At 34.3% G+C, this 20,577-nt stretch overlaps 1 protein-coding gene across 10 annotated transcripts in view; it reads right to left on the minus strand.

Annotated features, from left to right (window-relative positions):
- Positions 1-20,577, minus strand: part of EHBP1 (EH domain binding protein 1) — a 342,159-nt gene that overhangs the window by 279,932 nt on the left and 41,650 nt on the right. For all 10 annotated transcript variants that reach the window (XM_059405990.1, XM_059405988.1, XM_059405989.1 and 7 more), the window contains exon 3: positions 3,705-3,762. In XM_059405990.1, coding sequence (XP_059261973.1) covers positions 3,705-3,762 — 58 coding nt within the window. The remainder of the gene's footprint in view (positions 1-3,704; positions 3,763-20,577) is intronic.

The following is a 20,577-nucleotide window of genomic DNA, read 5'->3' on the forward strand; positions in this document are numbered from 1 at the left end:
AAATTTAAAAAAAAAAAAAAAAAAAGTGCTCCACATCACTCGGCATCAGGGAAATACAAATCAAAACCACAATGAGATATCACCTCACACCAGTCAGAATGGCTGAAATTAACAAGTCAGGAAATGACAGATGCTGGCGAGGATGTGGAGAAAGGGGAACCCTCCTACACTGTTGGTGGGAATGCAAGCTGGTGCAACTACTCTGAAAAACAGCTTGGAGGTTCCTCAAAATGTTGAAAATAGAACTACCCTACGACCCAGCAATTGCACTACTGGGTATTTACCCTAAAGATACAGACGTAGTGATCCAAAGGGGCACGTGCACCCGAATGTTTATAGCAGCAATGTCTACAATAGCCAAACTATGGAAAGAACCTAGATGTCCATCATCAGATGAATGGATAAAGAAGATGTGGTATATATACACAATGGAATACCATGCGACATCAAAAGAAATAAAATCTTGCCATTTGTGACGACGTGGATGGAACTAGAGGGTATCATGCTTAGTGAAATAAGTCAATCAGAGAAAGACAACTGTCTCCCTGATATGAGGAAATGGAGATGCAACATGAGGGGTTAAGGGGGTAGGAGAAGAATAAATGAAACAAGATGGGATTGGGAGGGAGACAAACCATAAGTGACTCTTAATCTCACAAAACAAACTGAGGGTTGTTGGGGGGAGGGGGCTTGGGAGAGGGGGGTGGGGTTATGGACATTGGGGAGGGTATATGCTATGGTGAGTGCTGTGAAGTGTGTAAACCTGGCGATTCACAGACCTGTACCACGGGGGATAAAAATACATTATATGTTTATTTTTTTAAAAAAATAAATAAATAAAAAATAAAAAAGATATATTCAGCTATAAAGATAGTCATGTCCCCAAAGAAAGTGAGCACTAAACTGAGAACTAAACTTTAAATAAGGTAGTACGCCTTATTTATTCTTTAATCTGACATTTATCTGCATCTCAGTTTTAAGTTTCAGCCTATCAATATTAAAAAAAGATAGAATCAGGAAAGAGAAATAAGATATATAGATGATAAAAAATAAAATTAATCTCTATACAACTCAAACTCCTTCTAAACTCATAGTTAAAAGTAAATGGCCAATGGTTGCAGAGATCTTTCTTCTCCCCTCAATGATTTCAGTGGGACTCAGGAGCAAATAATGTATATTTTAAAGGAAAACCATCAGAAAATAGAACTGTCTTTCAGAAGAAAAGAAATGGTTCTAGTCTTTTGATTTAGTATAACTGATAGCTAATTAAAAAAAAAAAAATAGCTGGAGACTCAAGTTTTTGATAAAGAATTCCAAAATGTCGTGGATCTCAAGTTTCCTAAGATTAAAACAGCTATCTGCTTAACTTTCAGAATATCATAATCATTTCTTTCATAATTTCTGGAACTGGATTTTTAAGTCCTCTTTTGGGTGTTCTATAAAATTTATTAAAGAGCATTTCACATATGCATGTTATGCACTTGCTATAAAGAGCTTACCACATTATGTGTTCTCCTAAATTTTTCAAAAGAAATACATTTATAATGTTTAAAGAGGAAGCACAATGATTCTGAAATACACAAAAGGGATCTGAAATAGTAAGAGTATCACAATTGGACAGAAGGAAATAATAATAATAATAATTATTATTTCAAGAAATAATTCCTTCTAGGGACGCCTGAGTGGCTCAGCTGGTTGGACGACTGCCTTCGGCTCGGGTCATGATCCTGGAGTTTCCGAATCGAGTCCCGCATCGGCCTCCCAGCTCCATGGGGAGTCTGCTTCTCCCTCTGATCTTCTCCTCTCTCATGCTCTCTCTCTCATTGTCTCTTTCTCAAATAAATAAATAAAATCTTAAAAAAAAAAAAAAAAAAAAAAACAAGAAAGCAAGCATTCCTTCTAGGAAATATTGCAAAATAAGTATCAACCTGTAGCCTCACATGTTTGGATTTTCCCATCTGGATTCAATCAATATTTGATATAATATGAAAAATAATCTGAACCTAAAAGTTATCTGACTTTCAAAAATGCAATAAAATAAAGGTATATTTAAAACTTCAAATATGGGTATGTAATGTGAATTGACCTATAATCTACAGTATTTTACTGTTTCATATTTTTTAAGAAAATAATTAGTACCTAATTATTAAAAGGAGGCAATCACTTTCATTTAACAGCCAAAAACACATAGAGCCTAACATTCATAGCTATGGTCATATTCATCTATCATACTTAGTGGATGACCCTATATTGTTCCTTTCCATAAAAACCTAAGACCCACGGAGCAAAAGTGACAAATATCTGGCAATAGAGAGAAAAACCTAAGTCTATTTTCAGAGACCTTTCTCATATCCATGTAAATGGATAAGAAAATCTTACAGGTCTAAAATGTAATGCCCCAAACTATAAATGTATGCTTTGAAGAAGATACCATTCAGGATATATGCACTGGACCTCTCCTATGTGCCTGTTGGAAATACAATTAAGTTAAAAATATGCCAACACTAATACCCAGCAAATTCCCTTCCTATGTATTTGCCCAAAAGAAAGTAAAGTATTTGTTCCCTAAAATACTGGTACCATAATATTTATACCAGACTTATTCACAGTAGTGAGTATTCAGGATATTTACCAGAAATGAATCAAATCATCAACAGGGGCATAAATAATCAAACTGTGGTTTAATCATTTGATGGAATACTACTTACCAATTAAAAAAAACCCAATATTCACAACAGTATGAATAAATCTCAAAAATATTATGTTGAACAAAAGAAACCACATAAAAAATAGTACTACTGTATGATTCCATTTGCATGAAATTCAAAAACTAGTCTATAGTGATAGAAAAATCAGAATAGTGGTTGCCTCTGATAGCTGGGAATTAACTGGAAGAAGACATAAAGGAAAAAGTGATGAAAATAATCTAAATCCTAATAGGAGTACTTATCACACAAGTATATATTGATCAAAACTCATTACATTGGATAATTAAAATCTACATGTAATTTTAGCTAAATAAAAATAAAATTTGACAAGACGCCCCTGAAATACTAAAAATTCTGAAATTTAATTAAATTAAACTTTTTAAGTTAAATTTTTTCCTTGCACAGGACTACCTATGGAAAAACCAATATCCACTAAACATGCTTAGTTATTGTGTGCTTAGAAAAATATATTCATATTTATCTAAAGAATAAATATTTTTAACATAGCTGCAGAATTGTTCTTGAACATTTAAAAATTCTGTTCTACTCCCCACAAAGCTTTAACTGTAAAAACTTAAAACCTTTTAAAAATCCAACTCCTTCTCTCCTGCAGCCCAGGAATGGACTCAGATAACTCATCATTCCTTACGTTTGCCTTAATTTCATCCTCTTGGAATCTGAATAAACAATCCCAGGTACAATTTTGTTAAGTGTTACCTATTTAATTATTAATTCATGATTACCGTTGTACAGAGAAGTTAAATGACAATGATACTACCACATCCAAGATCAAAACTCAGGTATCTGAATTTTCAGAAACTGCAGTTACATGATCACAATGCCTGATCAGTCATTTTTTAGAAGACTGATAATTGGAAATAACTCAAAATACCCAGTAATATTTTAAGATATTCTACATTGGGACCAGAGAAGCTTCATAATTTCACTAAAACTTAAATGCAACATTTGGGTAAGAAATTCAGGAAAGAGACAAACCTTAGAAGACTTCCTTCGACTTCTTCTTGTCCAAACTACCACCAGTTTATCTGGTTGCCTGTCAAGTGGGAAAAAGAAAAAGCGTAATTAAAGTAATTTATTCCAAATTAATAAAGTTTGGTTCTAGTGTCTTTAAAAGGACAAAAATGTCATCTACTTCAGATAACATAGAGAAGTTATTCTTATAATAAATCTCTGTAAATTATTCAAATATAGTAAATGCTGAATACAAATATAAGGTAATTTAAATTACTAATATTTTATCCACATGTTTTTCTAAAAATCCTTTGGCAAGATAATTCATTGGCACAAACCAAGCAAAATAAAATACTTAGAATTGGTAACTATTTTAAAAAGAAAAGCACACATACATCTTCACTAAAAATGAATGGCCATACCAATAACACATTCATAAAAATGGCACTTCCAAAGTAATTTAATCTATGGATTACACTACTTTTGCATCTCTTATCTTATGAACAAAGTTTGTGGTTTTAAAAACATTTTTATAATCAATCATCTCAATAATCCATAAAAACAACACAATACTAAAAAATATGTAAGATATATATTCTTATTTCTATTTTATAAATTTAAAGAACAGGCAAAATAACTAATCAAAAGCTCTGGCAGAACCAAGTCTGAAACACAGGTCTTTTAACTCTCAGACCTCTCATCTTTACCTTCTGCTAATATAAAGTAAAAAACAAACAAAAAACCTGTTTTCAGCTAATACAGCTAAGTTCTCTTTAGTGTTGAGGGAAAACATCAAGATTATGCTTATCAGTTATTTTCCTTAAATTTTTACTTTTAAAAATCTTAGATAAGGATGCCTGGGTGGCTCAGTCTTTTGAACGTCTGCCTTCAGTTCGGGTCATGATCCCATGGTCCTGGGACCAAGCCCCACATCAGGCTCCCTGCTTAGCAGGGAGCCTGCTTCTCCCTCTCCCTCTGCCTGCTGCTCCCCCTGCCTGTGCGTGCTCTTGCTCTCTCTGTGTCAAATAAATAAATAAAATAAATTATTATTATTATTATTATCATATAATGTATTACTTGCCCCAGGGGTACAGGTTTGTGAAGTCAGGCTTACACACTTCACAGCACTCACCATATCACATACCTTCCCAATGTCCATAAAATCTTTTAAAAAAGTAAAAATTAAATAAATAAATAAATAAATAAAATTGATTTTAAAATCTTAGATAAAAGCTTTTTAACTAAGAAATTAATGATACATTCTTCTTGATGACCTTCACCACTTTCTATGTCTCACTTATTTTACCCAAAAATCCCTGTCACCAGATGACCTGATCATTTAATTAAACACACACACACACACACACCCCTATATAAGAGTACCAGCCATAAACTCCTTACCCAGTGATTCACCATTAACTTGTCCAAAGAGAGCTGTCCAATGAAAAAGTACTGAGGAACTGACCCAGAACGCAGCACAGAAAAATAAAGTGATAAAAATGTTTTAAAACAAATATAAAAGACAAATTGAGAAGTACACACACCTAACAGAAATGCTAGAAGTTCAGAACAGTGGAAATGGCAAAGAAAATACTGAAGAGAGAAGGCTAAGAATGCTCCAGATTGCAAGAGTCCTTAGACAAAAAGTACATATTAAAAACTAATGATGTACTATATGTTGGCTAATTGAATTTAAATTTTAAAAAGAAAGTATATATTAATGAATAGGATAATTAGAAAATAAATGTAATATCTAGATACTACAAAGCAGAAAGAATAAAGAGAAAAACCGTAAAAGACAAGACAGGTTACCAACAGAAGAATCCTAGACTGAAAGCAACTTCTCATTAGCTGCAACAGAGCCCAAAAGACAATAAAGCTAATGATCTTCAAGTTGCAAAGAGAAAATAGCTATCACCCTTGGAATTTTTACACTGGCTAAACCATCATTTAAGAAATGGTTTTTAGACACTTCCTGGCAAAAAGCAGATAATCAATAAATATTTGCAGAATGGGGGAAAAAGGAAAAAAGAAACGATTTTACACATGTGAAGACCATACATACACATATGAAGACCATGCATAGATCCCAGTTAAATAACAGAAGCAGTAGGATGCAAAAAGCAACACGAAAACTGTAAAATGTTAATGCTTGTTCATTTTAGGTGGTAGAATCCAATGAAGAGCTAGACCAAAAACAGGAGGAAGGTTCTAATAATAAAACTGTTTTGACTAGGGAGCCATCTAAACAAATGCACAATGTTTCTCACAGTGATAATAACCAGGATCAAATAAATAGAAAAAAAGGTGGTTCTCCATCTAATACTAAGCTTAGTTCTGAGTGTCAGGCATTAAATTAGACAACAAATGTAAACTAAAACCAGTAGCTTGCTTTGGTTGAGTCTTCCCACAGTGAGATGTTAGGAGCAATGACCAGATGCAGAGGAGCTAAATTGCAAATGAAATAGAAGAAAGTTTCTATGAAATATCAGAATGTTAACCTAAGAATGTGAACCAGTGCAGAAACAAACAAAAGGTTGTTCAACACAGAAGCAGAACAGAACAAATGACAATGAAGGTGGGGAGCGGTAAAGTAATAAAAGAGGGAATTGGGAACAAGGTATGATCAATGCTGGTAGCTTAACAGTAAAGGAAATGAGTCAAATGTAAGCTACCCTGTTTGAAAGTATTTATGGCTTGCTGGAAATTTTACCTAGATTACTACACTAACCTTTTCGTCATGATCTCAGCCCCACATCTCCAGGCAACCCCGATTCTTAATTATATTTCTACGGTAGTTCTTTAGAAATGCTATAAAATCTTACAGCTTTTCCTTGTTTTTTATCCTATTAGTCATCTTTTATACTGAAGATACTACAAACTGATCCTTGCAGGTTGAATGTGACAGATTCATTTCACCATAATAGTATTCTGTTTTATTTTACTTTGAATTTAAATTTTTTAAAAGTTTTTACTTAAATGCTTCTAAACAAGGTCTATGCTGACCGGATTACTAGAGACTCCACTATCAACTGCTTCACACCTGACCAGCTTCTATTTAGACCCTGTACACATTTGACCCTATGACAACCTGGCATGCAAGATAACATCCATATTCCTGAATGTTGTTTATAAGGCACTTTACCACATGACCCTAATCTACTTCTCTAGCTACAAATATCTGAACATATACTCCTTCAACCTCTCCACATCTTTGCATGGTACTACCTTTCTAATTTTTTAATTAACATATAATGTATTACTAGCCCCAGGGGAACAGGTCTGTGAATCACCAGGTTTACACTTCACAGCACTCACCATAGCACATACCTTCCCCAATGACCATAACCTAACCTCCCTACCCACCTACCCCACCCCCCCCCCCCCGCCCAATCCTCAGTTTGTTTTGTGAGTTTAAGAGTCTATATGGTTTGTCTCCCTTCTGATCCCATCTGTTTTCATTTATTCTTTTTGTACCCACCAAACCCCCCACGTTGCCTCTCAACTTCCTCATAACAGGGTGGTACTACCTTTCTTACAAAAACTTCCTCTTTCTTCCTTTTTCCACCTGATAAACTCTTAATTCATCACTTCCTCTGTGAAACCTTGACTACTTCTCATTTCACTTCTACCCCATTCCATGTTCCACAACTCAGGCAGAGTTAACTACTCCTACTACTGCATTTCCAGTAATACCTTAAAAACACCTCTACCAAAATATTCAATATGCCCTATATTACATTTTAATTATTTCTATCTCCTCCACTAGGTTGCAATTCTTTATCAGTCATATCTCATCTTTATATTCCTAGCAATTAATAAGAATTTGGTACAAAGTTGAGGTTCAATGAACATTTGCTACCGAATCAATCTTGATTTTCCAACGGGAATTCCCAACTGGTTAATTATAATTAATGAGGTCCAACTACAGCCAGTAGCTATATAATACATCCTTTCTACAGCTTACTGGAATTTTACAGGGATTTGCACTTTGGCTGCACATGGGAAACTCCTGGGAAGCTTTTAAAAATACTGATGCTTAGGTTCCACTCATGGAGAATCTGATTTAATTGGCATCACGTGCAGATTTTTTTAAAAAATTCCTACAGGTAATTCTAATATGCAAAGTTGAGAACTGCTATTTTACAGGGAAATTGATAAGCAATCCCTGTACCTCCTGACTTCAAACACTAATGAGGCATATGTTATGCCAGCAGTGGGGTATCTCCCCCTTCGCCCCGACCCCAACCCCATCGTCCTAAGCCATCATCCAGGCTACCTGACTGTTCCCTTCTTCTAACTCAGCTTCTTGGCACCTCCCTCCTCTCAACCATCCTGATCTCAGTGTTTCAGAACAGGAAAACATTTTACCATAAAAAATTAGGAAGGGTGGTCTCCTAACCTAAATGCCTGAAGTTCCAAGAATGTAAATAAAACATAGATGACTTATCTGAGAATACTCCCAGAGACAATTAAACTTTTTGTGCTTCTAAGTCATGTCCCATTTTTCATTTTTAAAAGATCTTTACTAGAAATTAGTCCACCTTTGCATTATCATGGGCAACATGCGGCAGTGTTCTAAAATAAAGAAAGGTGCTGTGACTTACTGTTCTCAATAGAACAGTACCAATTACCACACAATTAGCTGACCACAATGAATATTTTAAGCATCTGTGCTGTACTAGAAAAGAACCATTAAATATTTACATTTGTGCACACAAGAAGCCAGGGACAGAGTACTGTGAGAGTGTTATCTAACTACCGAAGAAGCTAAAATTATACAACTTTCTACCAAAAAAGTCAACACAATTTGATAGAACTCAGGTTTCATGGAGAATTCAACAATCACCTATTTAACATTTCTACCTCATCCCCTAAGTTAAGTAACCAGGAGGCTTACACATAATACAAACACAGACATATAAATACACAAACATATATAATTACATATGCAAACATTCTATATACAAGCACATAGAATGTACACACAGATGCCCTTTCTTTGAAATCTATTTAAAGGGTTCCATTAAAAAAGCTGAAGTCTTTTGGTGGGTTTATTCAGGGAAGAAAACTTCACAACACAAATTAAAAATTTTTTAAAAATTAAATTTAACACCTCTAACTTACCCTCAGAGTCCTTAAAAAGGAACAAGAATAAGTTGAATGTGAAGGTGGCAAGACTTGTCTTAAACTATGGTCTTGATACTATAACTAGAGAGTAGGAATGAGGGGAATAAGGAGTGGAAAAAGGAGACTATAAGAGAGCTACAATGAACCAGAGTATGAAAGAGTAAGCTGTATCTTTCTTTGTTCTGAAGCTAAATTTCCTGCCTTCCTCTTTGCCACTAGTAATGTAAAGATACATTTTTAAAATTTTTTTTAATTACAAATATATATTATATATATAATATAATATAATATAATATAATATAATATATTATATTATGTTCCTATTATGTTCCTGGCACTGTGCTGAGCAATGGAGATACAAAGATGAAAAAGATAAACCTTGATCCTCTAAAAGTTTACAAACCAGTGGAGAGACAAGCAAGTAAATAAAAGTACCCCACTTCTAGCACAAACCTGCGGAACACAGAGAACACAAAAAAACATTCAGAGAAGGATCTACTTATATATATCTCAGAAAATAGATACACGGACAAAAAGAGCCTGCCCAACCACTAAGACTTATTTAAAAACCTGTAATTTATGACATCTTAAATATAAAATCCAACAACAGATGAGTGACTAATACAGTACATCTGTCTACCACAAATTATAAAGCCACTAAATATATTTTTTAACAACACTGACAAGCATAGGACCATGCTTAGGATATCATGTTAAGTTTATTTAATACAGATTAATTTTTTTTTGTATACTCTATAATGGAAGAAGATACCAGGAAGAAATATCTCAAAATGCTAACTGTGGCCACTATTAGAAAGTAAAATTATGTATCATTTAAAAAATATACTTTTCTTAATTTTCTACAAAGTATAAAGATATACCTTATTTTATGCTGGAGAGCTATTTAAATATGGGGGGGTTGTCTAAAATAAAACAACCCTTTTAAGTTTAGAATTAAGTATGAACAGGGTTAAACAATTTCTTAAACTTCACCTTGCCACTCCACTATGGTCCAAACAATAACAATACCACAAATACTTTTCAGATCACTCTTTCTCCTCTACATCAATTAAAATTCCCCTTTCTCCAGGGTAAGTACCTTAGGATGGTACTGAAAGGAAAGAAATCAGAGGAAGTAATCTGCATTAATCCAGGAGATATGAATTTGTAAAAGAAGACCCTTTCAAGGTGACACAGTATGGTGGAGAGAAACCAGCAGAGAGGAAACATTTCTCCTAGTTCTGGCCCTGAGTGACCTTCAGAATGTGTCTCCATTTCTCTGAGCCTATTCCCGAATTTATAAAATGAGGAAATGACCAAGATCTCAGCTAGTTCTAAAATACAATGGTTCAATAACTGTAAGATTAAATGACTACAACTTAGTAAATATTTGGTGGTTTAAAACAAAATGAGAAAATTCAGGAATAGGGTAAAGAATTTATGGCATGAAATCACTTGCCTCCTGTTTTCCCATAATCTAGAGCTAGCTAATATTATTAACTTTAAGTAACAGAATGAATATCTTCATATTCATAGTTTTTAGCAGCAGGGTAATATTTTTTAGCAAAATAGTAAACTGACCACCAAAGATTCATGCTCCCTGTCCAAAGCATAGTGTTGCAAGAAGCCCCTCTACTGCACTCCGACCACGACCACCACCTCCACCACCATGATGACATTGAAATGGAGTCACATGATACTTCTTACCAGTGGAATGTGAGAAGTTGTTGGTGTCACTGCTAGAGTAAAATGGATAATAAACAAGTATGCCTTCTCCACGCCAGTTGAATGGAGAGGATTCCAGAATGCAGGGGAAGGCACAGTCTTAATATAAAAGGTGTCTGGGCTTCTGGAATAACCTCCCTAGACTGAGAAGCAAGCAAGAAGTAAACTATTAGGTTAAACCACTTGGATTTCTGGGTGTGTCTGCTATAATAACTCCTCAACATTCTAGAAAATTCAGTAATTTAAAAACGCACATATACACAACAATAAAACAGTTGCTATCTTTTTTTTTTTTTTTTAACAAAGATTTTTTATTTATTTATTTGTCAGAGAGAGAGAGAGCAAGTGAGCGCACAAGCAAGCAGAGTGGCAGGCAAAGGTGGAGAGAGAAGCAGGCTCCCTACTGAGGAAGGAGCCCAACGAGGGACTTGATCCCAGGACCCTGGAATCATGGCCTGAGCCAAAGGCAGCAGCTTAACCAACTGAGCTACCCAGGCATCCCAAAAACAGTTGCTATCTTGTACTAAGTTTACATTGTAAAGTACTGAGACCCAATTTAGCCTTTCTATGTCCTACCAGTTTTCATTTATATGAAACTGATGCTTCCAAAGATAAAAGGCAGCTGAAACTCAAAACTTAGTAATTAATACTTAAGTCCCTGAGCTTTTCCCAGATTAAAAATAAGGAACCAAAAGTCTTTAGAACACAAAAGTACAAATTTCTGCCACTACAGAATCCAAGATGTGTTTACAATGAGAAAGAGAGCTCAAAATATTAATCCTGTAGTTAATGTGAATAGCCACTTCACCAAATAACAAGGTTATTCTTTTAGGGGAAAGGGCTCTTAGACATAGCTGAACATTTCATGGTGGGATGCCATGAATATTGAAACAAAAAGGGAGAAATTGTCTTATCACAGAAGTACTCTAACTTTACTATTTCTCAAGTAATTATTTTTATCCTTCAGTAGGTACATCTGCCTCCTATTGTACTATAACTGCTGTAGCGCCAGTTAATTATATTCCTTTATGCTTACTTCACAAGAGTTATTTAGGAAGCTGTAATAATTAACTCAATAGGAAGAAAATTATACAAGATAAAGTACTCATAAATAGGATATATTTCTTTTCTGTAAAAATTAAAGGATAATTCTAATAATACGAGATCTAAATCTTTGTCACTTAAATAAAAACTTTTTTAAAATTATATTTTTGCATCTTCCTACTATCTTTAAAACATTTTCACAGAGTGATTTCTTTTGGTGAAAAACATTTAACTGGTGATGCCCATGGACTTCTGCTGACAGGAATTTCTAATACCTATATATCAGTATTTAGAGACAGCACCAGTCGAACTGAGGAGATGTGGTTTGGCACACTTGAATTGAGTACACTTTTTAACACTTTTGAGTACACTTTTTAAATACAAATAAAATACATATATATATATATATTTCTCTTTTTGCTATACTTTTCAAAAGTACGAAGTGTTTATCATTTTTTAATACAAAATTATTTCTGAGACAAATAGAATTTTAAGAAACCAGTACTGTATCATGTCTGTAATATTAATCTTCCCTCCTATTTTATCGTTTTACAGAAATCACCCACACCACTTCTTTTAATTTAGCATATTATTTACTGCTTCTTTTCTTATAAGCCCTTTGGAATAAACCTCATTTCAAGAAATTCAGATCATTCCAGAGGTTAAGTATCTGACTAATCTCCCAGGATGACAGCTTTATTTTTTTAAAGATTTTATTTATTTATTTGACAGAAAGAGAGAGAGATCACTAGTAGGCAGAGAGGCAGACAGAGAGAGAGGGGGAAGCAGGCTCCCTGCTGAGCAGGCACTCGATCCCAGGACCCCAAGATCATGACCCAAGCCTAAGGCAGAGGCTTAACCCACTGAGCCACCTAGGCACCCCAGGATGACAGTTTTAAAAGAAGTTGCAATTTGTAACCAATGTCACAGGCCTACCAAAAAAAAATTGCAAGTGGAGCAGAACTCCAGGGGACTCTGGGGGAAAGAGGAACTAATGAATCACCAATGTTCTGAGGAGTTTTTTCTTTTTATTATGTTATGTTAGTCACCATACAGTACATCATTGGTTTCTGATGTAGTGTTCCATGATGCATTGTTTATGTATAACATCCAGTGCTCCATGTAATACGTGCCCTTCTTAATACACCCATCAGGCTCATCCATCCCCCTACTCCCCTCCCTTCTAAAACCCTCAGTTTGTTTTTCAGAGTCCACAGTCTCTCATTGTTCATCTCCCCCTCCAGTTCTTCCCCTTCACTGTTCCCTTCCTTCTCCTAATATCCTCCATGCTATTCTTTATGGTCTACAAGTAGGTGAAACTTTATGATAATTGACTTTCCCTGCTTGACTTATTTCACTTAGCATAATCTCCTCCAGTCCCATCCATGCTGATGCAAAAGTTGGGTATTCATACCTCCTGATGGCTGAGTAAATATTCCATTGTATATATGGATCACATCTTCTTTATCCATTTGTCTGTTGAAGGGCATCTTGGTCCTTTCCACAGTTTGGCTATTGTGAACATTGCTGCTATGAACACTGGGGTACATATAGCCCTTCTTTTCACTACATCTGTATCTTTAGGGTAAATACCCAGTAGTGCAATTGCCAGGTCACAGGGTAGCTCTTTTTTTAACTTTTTGAGGAACCTCTACACTGTTTTCCAAAGTGGCTGCACCAACTAGCATTCCTGCCAATAGTGTAAGAGGAACTTCCCCTTTCTATACAACCTCTCCAACATTTGTTGTTTCTTGCTTATTAATGTTTGCCATTCTAACTGGCATAAGGTGGTATCTCAATGTGGTTTTGATTTGAATTTCCCTGATGGCTAAAAAATGTTCTGAGGAATTTTGAGAAGCTGACAGAAAAATTTAGGAATAATAATCACAGACACAGGAGGGAAAAGGGCAAAAAAAAAAAAAAAAAAAAAACACCCCACCCTAGTGTATTTTAACACAAGAAAAATCAAAAGAAAGGAAATGTGATAATACCACAGTGCTCAGCTGCAAACAATACTAGGTCATAACAATGAATTCTGATCTAACTCTTGTAAAGCTGACTGGAAAACAGAAAGGATAGTGAAAAGGAAGGGTTAAGTTGCTTCAGGGAGGAGGTGGTAAAACAGCTAACTCCTCACTTATCACATTAAGAAGCTAGTGAAGTCCAAAGTAAAAAAAAAGTTTTTTTAAAAAGTGAAAGTATGTTATTGAGCAATGAAATAGCATTCATACCCACACTGAGAAGTTAATATTCAAAAAAAAAGATAGTAAGTACTCGCAAAGATATGATGAAAATGGAACCCTTACACAATGCTAGTGGAATTGTAAAAAGGTACATCTGCTGTGGAAAAGCTTGGGAATTCTTCAAAAAGTTAAACATAGTCTTACCATAAGATCGAGTAATTTTACTCCTAGATATATATATACCCAAAAAGTTGTACATGAATGTTGATGGCAACATTATTCAAAACAGCCAAAAAATGAAAACAACTGAAATGCCCACAAATTGATGAATGGATAAACAAAATGTGGTATTATTATCCATTCAATGGGATATTATTCAGCCATACAAAGGAATGACATACGGATACATGTTACAACATGGATGAACCTAGAAAGCATTACACTAAGTGAAATAAGCCAGACAACAAAGGTCACTTACAGTGTAACTTCATTTATGACCATTAATGACCATAATAGCCAAATGCATAGAAACAAAAGTAGATTCATGATTGCCAGAGACTTAGAAAGGGACTCGAAAAAGACAGTGGTGACTATTAAGAGGAACAGGATTTCTTTTTCGGGTGATGAAAATATTTTGAACTAGATAGTAATGATATATGCTTAACTCTCTGAATATACTAAAAACCACTGAACTGTACACTTTTAAAGGGGTAAATTTTTAAGAGTTTAAATAGGATTAGTAAGAATAAAGGCAAGAAAGGGTTCAACAAATGCTAAATGGTTATATGCTACAAAAATATAAACATTACTTTGAAGATCCTCCTTATTCACAAAAGGGACTCCAAATTACGCACTGCCAAGAATAATAACCTATCCTTAAAAGATTCACCACCATGAGGACATTTTTAAAAAGAAGAGCAGCATATACTTGCATAGCATATAATGTGTTTGAGACAGTGTTTTAAGTGCCCTATATATACCAACTCATTTAAAACTGACAAAAACCCCACAAATAGGTAATAAAGTGCTGCACTGCCCAACACCAGAAGGTGTCATTTACAACCTGCCTGTACAACCTGCCTCACAATCTGAACAGATATTAATATCCCTATTTTACAAATAAGGAAACTAAGGCATAAATAAGTTTAAAAAGCTTTGCCAAGGTGACTCTAAACAGTAAGTAGAAACTAAGTTTGGCAGTTTGGCATCAGAGTCCATGCTCCTAATCTACTATCTTTACTGACAAATACACTGCAGTCTCTATAGTGAATCTCAAAGATTTTCCAAACAGAATTAACATCTTTGAGAGGTTAGACTTGAAAGTACAATACTTATTTAAAAGAATAGATTTTCACGTGTTTGTAGAAATTAGCTACATTAGTCACAAACTTCACATTATGTTTATAACATCCAACCTATGAAAACATTATCCAGGCATGAAAGTTAGATTTGTTTTTAAGACTGCTATTTGACCTTTCATAAGGAATACAAGTGCATATAATTTGGTCTATGATTTTATCTTTGCCTCTCAGGACTGTCCAAACTTTTTCTTCAAATTAGAAATTTCATTTCTGGTTGTTGTAAATTAATCTGCTTCACTATAAAGTTAATTTTTGGCTATCTTGATGCCCTCTCTATATAAAGTTTAATCTAATAATGGTAATCACAAAAGAACTTTAAAAAAATCATATAGGACATTTAACAATTAGTGAATATTTAAAATTATTTATTATCCCACATGCCAAAAGTACTGTGACCCAAGTCCTTTGTGGAGATTTCTCTCCAAGACTCTGCCACACAGTAATGAGTAAAATTTAAGCACCCTCTAGAGTCTGGCATGTGACTAACAGGATAGAGAATTACTGTATGTGCCTTAATGTAAAGTGAAAGCCTTTTTTTTTTAAAGGAAAAAATTGCCTATTTACATCCTTACAACTCTTTTAATTATTTTTTAATGAAATACTATTTAGAGAAGACACATCAGCTCAAAATAAACCCAATCAGTATTAATTTTAAATACTTAGGTGGCTCTACAAACAATACATTTAAATAGGTTTAAAGGATTAAAGAATATTTAATCAATCTAGTAATTCTTCTTAGAAGAATGATTTTTAAGATACAGAGAGAATGTCACTATTAACAAGCTTTTTATTTAAAAAATTATAATAAAAGTAGTAAAATACTACCATGTAGAAATCCAAATGCAAACATACATAGTCAATGAGAACAATAAGTGTTTTAATGTTTCATTATTTAATGTCAATTAGTTGCAGCCTGGGATAATGTTTCCAATGACATTACTATAATTGGAATCAGAGTCTGCATCTCAAAGAGAGAGGCTGAAGTGAAATAATAAGCTCTCGAAAATTAGTCTAGATGACTCAAAAAGTAACTCCAATAAGGATGAAGATACTGATGTCAAAGACAAGAACAGAGTTTGAAAAAAGAAATACTTTATAAAAAGCATCATGACTAAATGCAACATGTGCTCTTAAATTGAATCAGAAATTTTTTTTCTTTTGTTAAAAGAATATAATTGGGAAAATTGGTGAAATATGAATAATGTCTACAGATCATAGTATTTAACTGGCACTAATTTCCAGATTTTGATGATTGTGTTATATTTATATAAGAAACTGTGTCTTTAAGAAATATACATCGAAGGATTTAGAAATATAGAGTCATCACATCATAATTTGTTCTCAAATGAGTCAGAAAAAATGTATATATATGCATAAGTAGATATATTTACACACACAGGGAATGATAAAGCAAATAAAGCAACCAGAAGAGTATGAGAATACTTTGTACCACTTTTGCAACTTTATATACCTGAAATTATAAAAAACAAAATTTAAAAATCAACAAATAAATTAGTATCTTTTTAAAATTCGTATCTCAAGAAAACTGTTTAAGAAATCTGGTGGAATGTATTACATTTTTATATACATTTAAGTTTATTTTATATACTGTGACATTATATATGGTTAAATTATTATATCAAATACAAGTTGATATCTATTTCCACCTCTATCCCTATTAGCTAGCAAAAAAAAAAAAAAAAGAAAAAAGAAAAAGTTTGTTTGTTGTTTATTTTTTAAGAAAAAGTTTTAATGGACCTTCTAATTAGGAAAATGCTGATGATGATAAACAGGGACTGGGGGTAGATAAAATGTTTTATTTTCAGGATCACCTTATATTGAGGCATACCCAGTAGCTTGCTTCCAGATAAACAGCCCCAAGGTTGAAGAAAACACTCAGAACTAGTTTCTGCACAGGAAAACTGAAATAACAGCACTTCTTGACAGCTTTTAGATACATAAATAACATCTATCAATCGGCAGTCTGGCCCACAGCTTAAAATAACCCAGTTCAATACAGCCTAGTCATGGCTAAAGAGAAACAGAGCTGAGCTATTTCCAGCTGTAGCATCAGCAAGAAGCTGGGTATGTTACATATATCCAATAGTCAAGAGAAGTGTTATTTGTTTCTAAAGCCAAAGGTAAGCACCAACCAGGAAGAACTAGTTCCTGTGGACCTCATGACCTCTCATACACCTTGCTTACTAGGAAGGAACTCAATTTTTAAAAAATAAAGAAAGATACCAGACTCTTTCCTCTCCAAAAGAATTATTATTCCATTATTTTGTATGCCTTACTGTTGCCCAAGGATTAAAATTCTAACTCAAAGTCCTTCTCAATTTGACCTCTACAAATCTTCTAATCTAATTTACTACATTGTATGCTGTATATAAATTAGATCAGTCATTGCTCCAAGAACATGACTTGCACTTTTTTCTTTCTGTGTCCTCATGTTACTAAATGTAATAAACATTTTTGGGGATCCTCATCTTATCTGACCTCTTAACAATACTGACACTTGTATATTTCTTCCTCTTTGCAGGCTCACCCTCCTCTATCTGGCCAGGTAGTATTAGAAGTCCTCAAAAATTGGCTTTACCCTGACCTTATACGATATATAAAAAGTAACTCAAATGGACCCAAAACCCAAATGTAAGAGCTAAAACTAGAAAAGTCAGAAGAAAATATAAGGCTAAAGCTTCATGACTTTAGATTTGGCAATGACTTCTTAAATATAACAAATACACAGGCAACAAAAGAAAAAGCTAAGTAGGACTTCATTATAATTAAAAACTTTTTTACATGGAAGGATATTATAAACAGAGTAAAAAGGCAATCTACAGAATAAAAGAAAGCATTTGCAAATCATTTATCCTGAATATACAAAGAACTCCTACAATTCAACAACAAAACCCACAACAACAAAAAAAACCTAGTTAAAAAATGGGCAAAGAGGGCGACTGGGTGACTCAGTGGGTTAAGCCACTGCCTTTGGCTCAGGTCATGATCTCAGGGTCCTGGGATCGAGTCCCTCGTCGGGCTCTCTGCTCAGCAGGGAGCCTGCTTCCCTCTCTCTCTCTCTGCCTGCCTCTCCATCTACTTGTGATTTCTCTCTGTCAAATAAATAAAATCTTTAAAAAAAAAAAAATGGGCAAAGACATAGCATAGGGAATATAGTCAATGATACTGTGATAGTAGCGTATGGTGACAGATGGTGGCTGCACTGTGGTAAGCACAACATGACTTACAGAGAAGCTGAATCACTATGCTGCACACCTGAAAATAATGGAACATGTGTCAACTACACTAAAAATATTTTTTTCATTAAAAAAATATGATAAAAAAGACTACCAATCCCATACAAACTCTTACAAAAACTAAACAAAGAGTAATTATTTCTCACTCATTCAGCATTCTCCTGATACCAAAACCAGGCAAAGACTTCACAAGAAAACAAAAACAAAAAGAAAACACTACAGAATAATAATTTTCATGAACACAGATATAAAAATACCAACCAAAATCTGGCAAACTGCATCTAACAAAGTATTAAAGGGATAACAGATCGTATCAAGTGGGGTTTACCCTAGAAATGTAGGATTACCTAACATCCAAAAACCAGTCAATGTAGCTCACTATATTAGCAAAATAACAGAAAAACAATATAATAATCTCAAATATTCCTATGTAACTGATTCTTTCATTTCTCTTTCTACAGTTACATTGTTGGTGTACAGAAAAGCAACTGATTTCTGTGCACTGATTTTGGATCCTGCCACATTGCTGAATTGCTGTATGAGCTCTAATAACCTGGGGGAGTCTTTTGGGTTTTCCACATAAAGTACATCATCTGCAAAGAGACAGAGTTTGACTTCTTTGTTAATCTGGATGCCTTTTATTTCTTTTTGTTGTCTGACCGTGGAGGCTAGGACTTCTAGCACTATGTTGAATAATAGTAGTGATAGTGGGCATTCTTGTTGTAGATATATACCTTAAGGGAAAGCTCTCAGCTTTTCCCCATTAATAATGATATTTGCTGTGGGCTTTTCATAGATGATTTTTATGATATTGAGGAATGTTCCATCTATCCCTATACTCTGAAGAGTTTTAATCAGGAATGGATGCTATATTTTGTCAAATGCTTTTTCAGCATCAATTGACAGACTCATATGGTTCTTGTCTTTCCTTTTGTTAATGTGCTCTATCACGTTCTTGATTTGCAAATGTTGAACCACCCTTGTATCCCAGGAACAAATCCCACTTGGTCATGGTGAATAAACAGGGTTGCACATTGGATACAAAGAGAGGACACATTCATATGCTACCTACAAGAGACTCATTTTGAACCTAAAGAAACCTCCAGACTGAAGGTGAGGCGATGGAGAACCATTTATCATGCCAACGGCTCTCAAAAGAAGCAATTCTAATATTAGACAAATTAGAATTTAAATCAAAGTCTGCAGTAAGAGATCCAGAGGGACAATTTTATCATTCTTAAAAGGTCTATCGAACAAGAAAATCTAACAATTTTAAATATTTATGCCCCCAACACAGGAGCAACAAACTACATAAGCCAGCTGTTAATCAAAATAAAGAATCAGATTGACAATAATACATTAATAGCAGATTTTAACACTCCACTATCAGCATTGGAGAGATCATGTAAACAGAAGATCAACTAAGAAACAAGAGCTTTGAATGACACATTGAACCAGATGGACTTTGTAGATATATACAGAACATTCCATCCTAAACAAAAGAATACTCATTCTACTCAAATGCACACGTAACTTCTCCAAAATAGACCACATACTATGTCACAGAGTTAAGATATATTCCCTCCATGTTATCAGACCACAATGCCTTGAACCTGGAATTCAATCACAAGAAAAAATTTGGAAGGAATTCAAACACTTGGAAGTTAAAGATCATCCTGTTAAAGAATAACTGGATCAACCAGGAAATTAAAGAAGAACATAAACAATTCATGGAAACTAATGAGAATGAAAACACTTCAGTCCAAACCTATACTGTTTTATGTTATTGGAAATTTCTTGTTTTCTTAGAGCCCATGACTTTTTATTTCTTTTATTTTTTTATTTTTTATTTTTTAAAGATTTTATTTATTTATTTGACAGAGAGAGATCACAAGTAGGCAGAGAGGCAGGCAGTGAGAGAGGGGAAAGCAGGCTCCCTGCTGGGCAAAGAGCCCCATGCGGGGCGAGATCCCAGGACCCTGGGATCATGACCTGAGCCGAAAGCAGAGGCTTTAACCAACTGAGCCACCCAGGTGCCCAGGGCTTTTTATTTCTTGAGGGTTTTTTGGTTTATTAGAATATATCCTCAAGTAATTTTTTTTTTTAAGATTAGTTATTTACTTGACAGAGATCAGAAGTAGGCAGAGAGGCAGGCAGAGAGGAAGAAGCAGGCTCCCTGCTGAGCAGAGAGTCCCAT

This window comes from Mustela nigripes, chromosome 7, assembly GCF_022355385.1.
Source record: "Mustela nigripes isolate SB6536 chromosome 7, MUSNIG.SB6536, whole genome shotgun sequence".
Lineage (NCBI taxonomy): Eukaryota > Metazoa > Chordata > Mammalia > Carnivora > Mustelidae > Mustela > Mustela nigripes.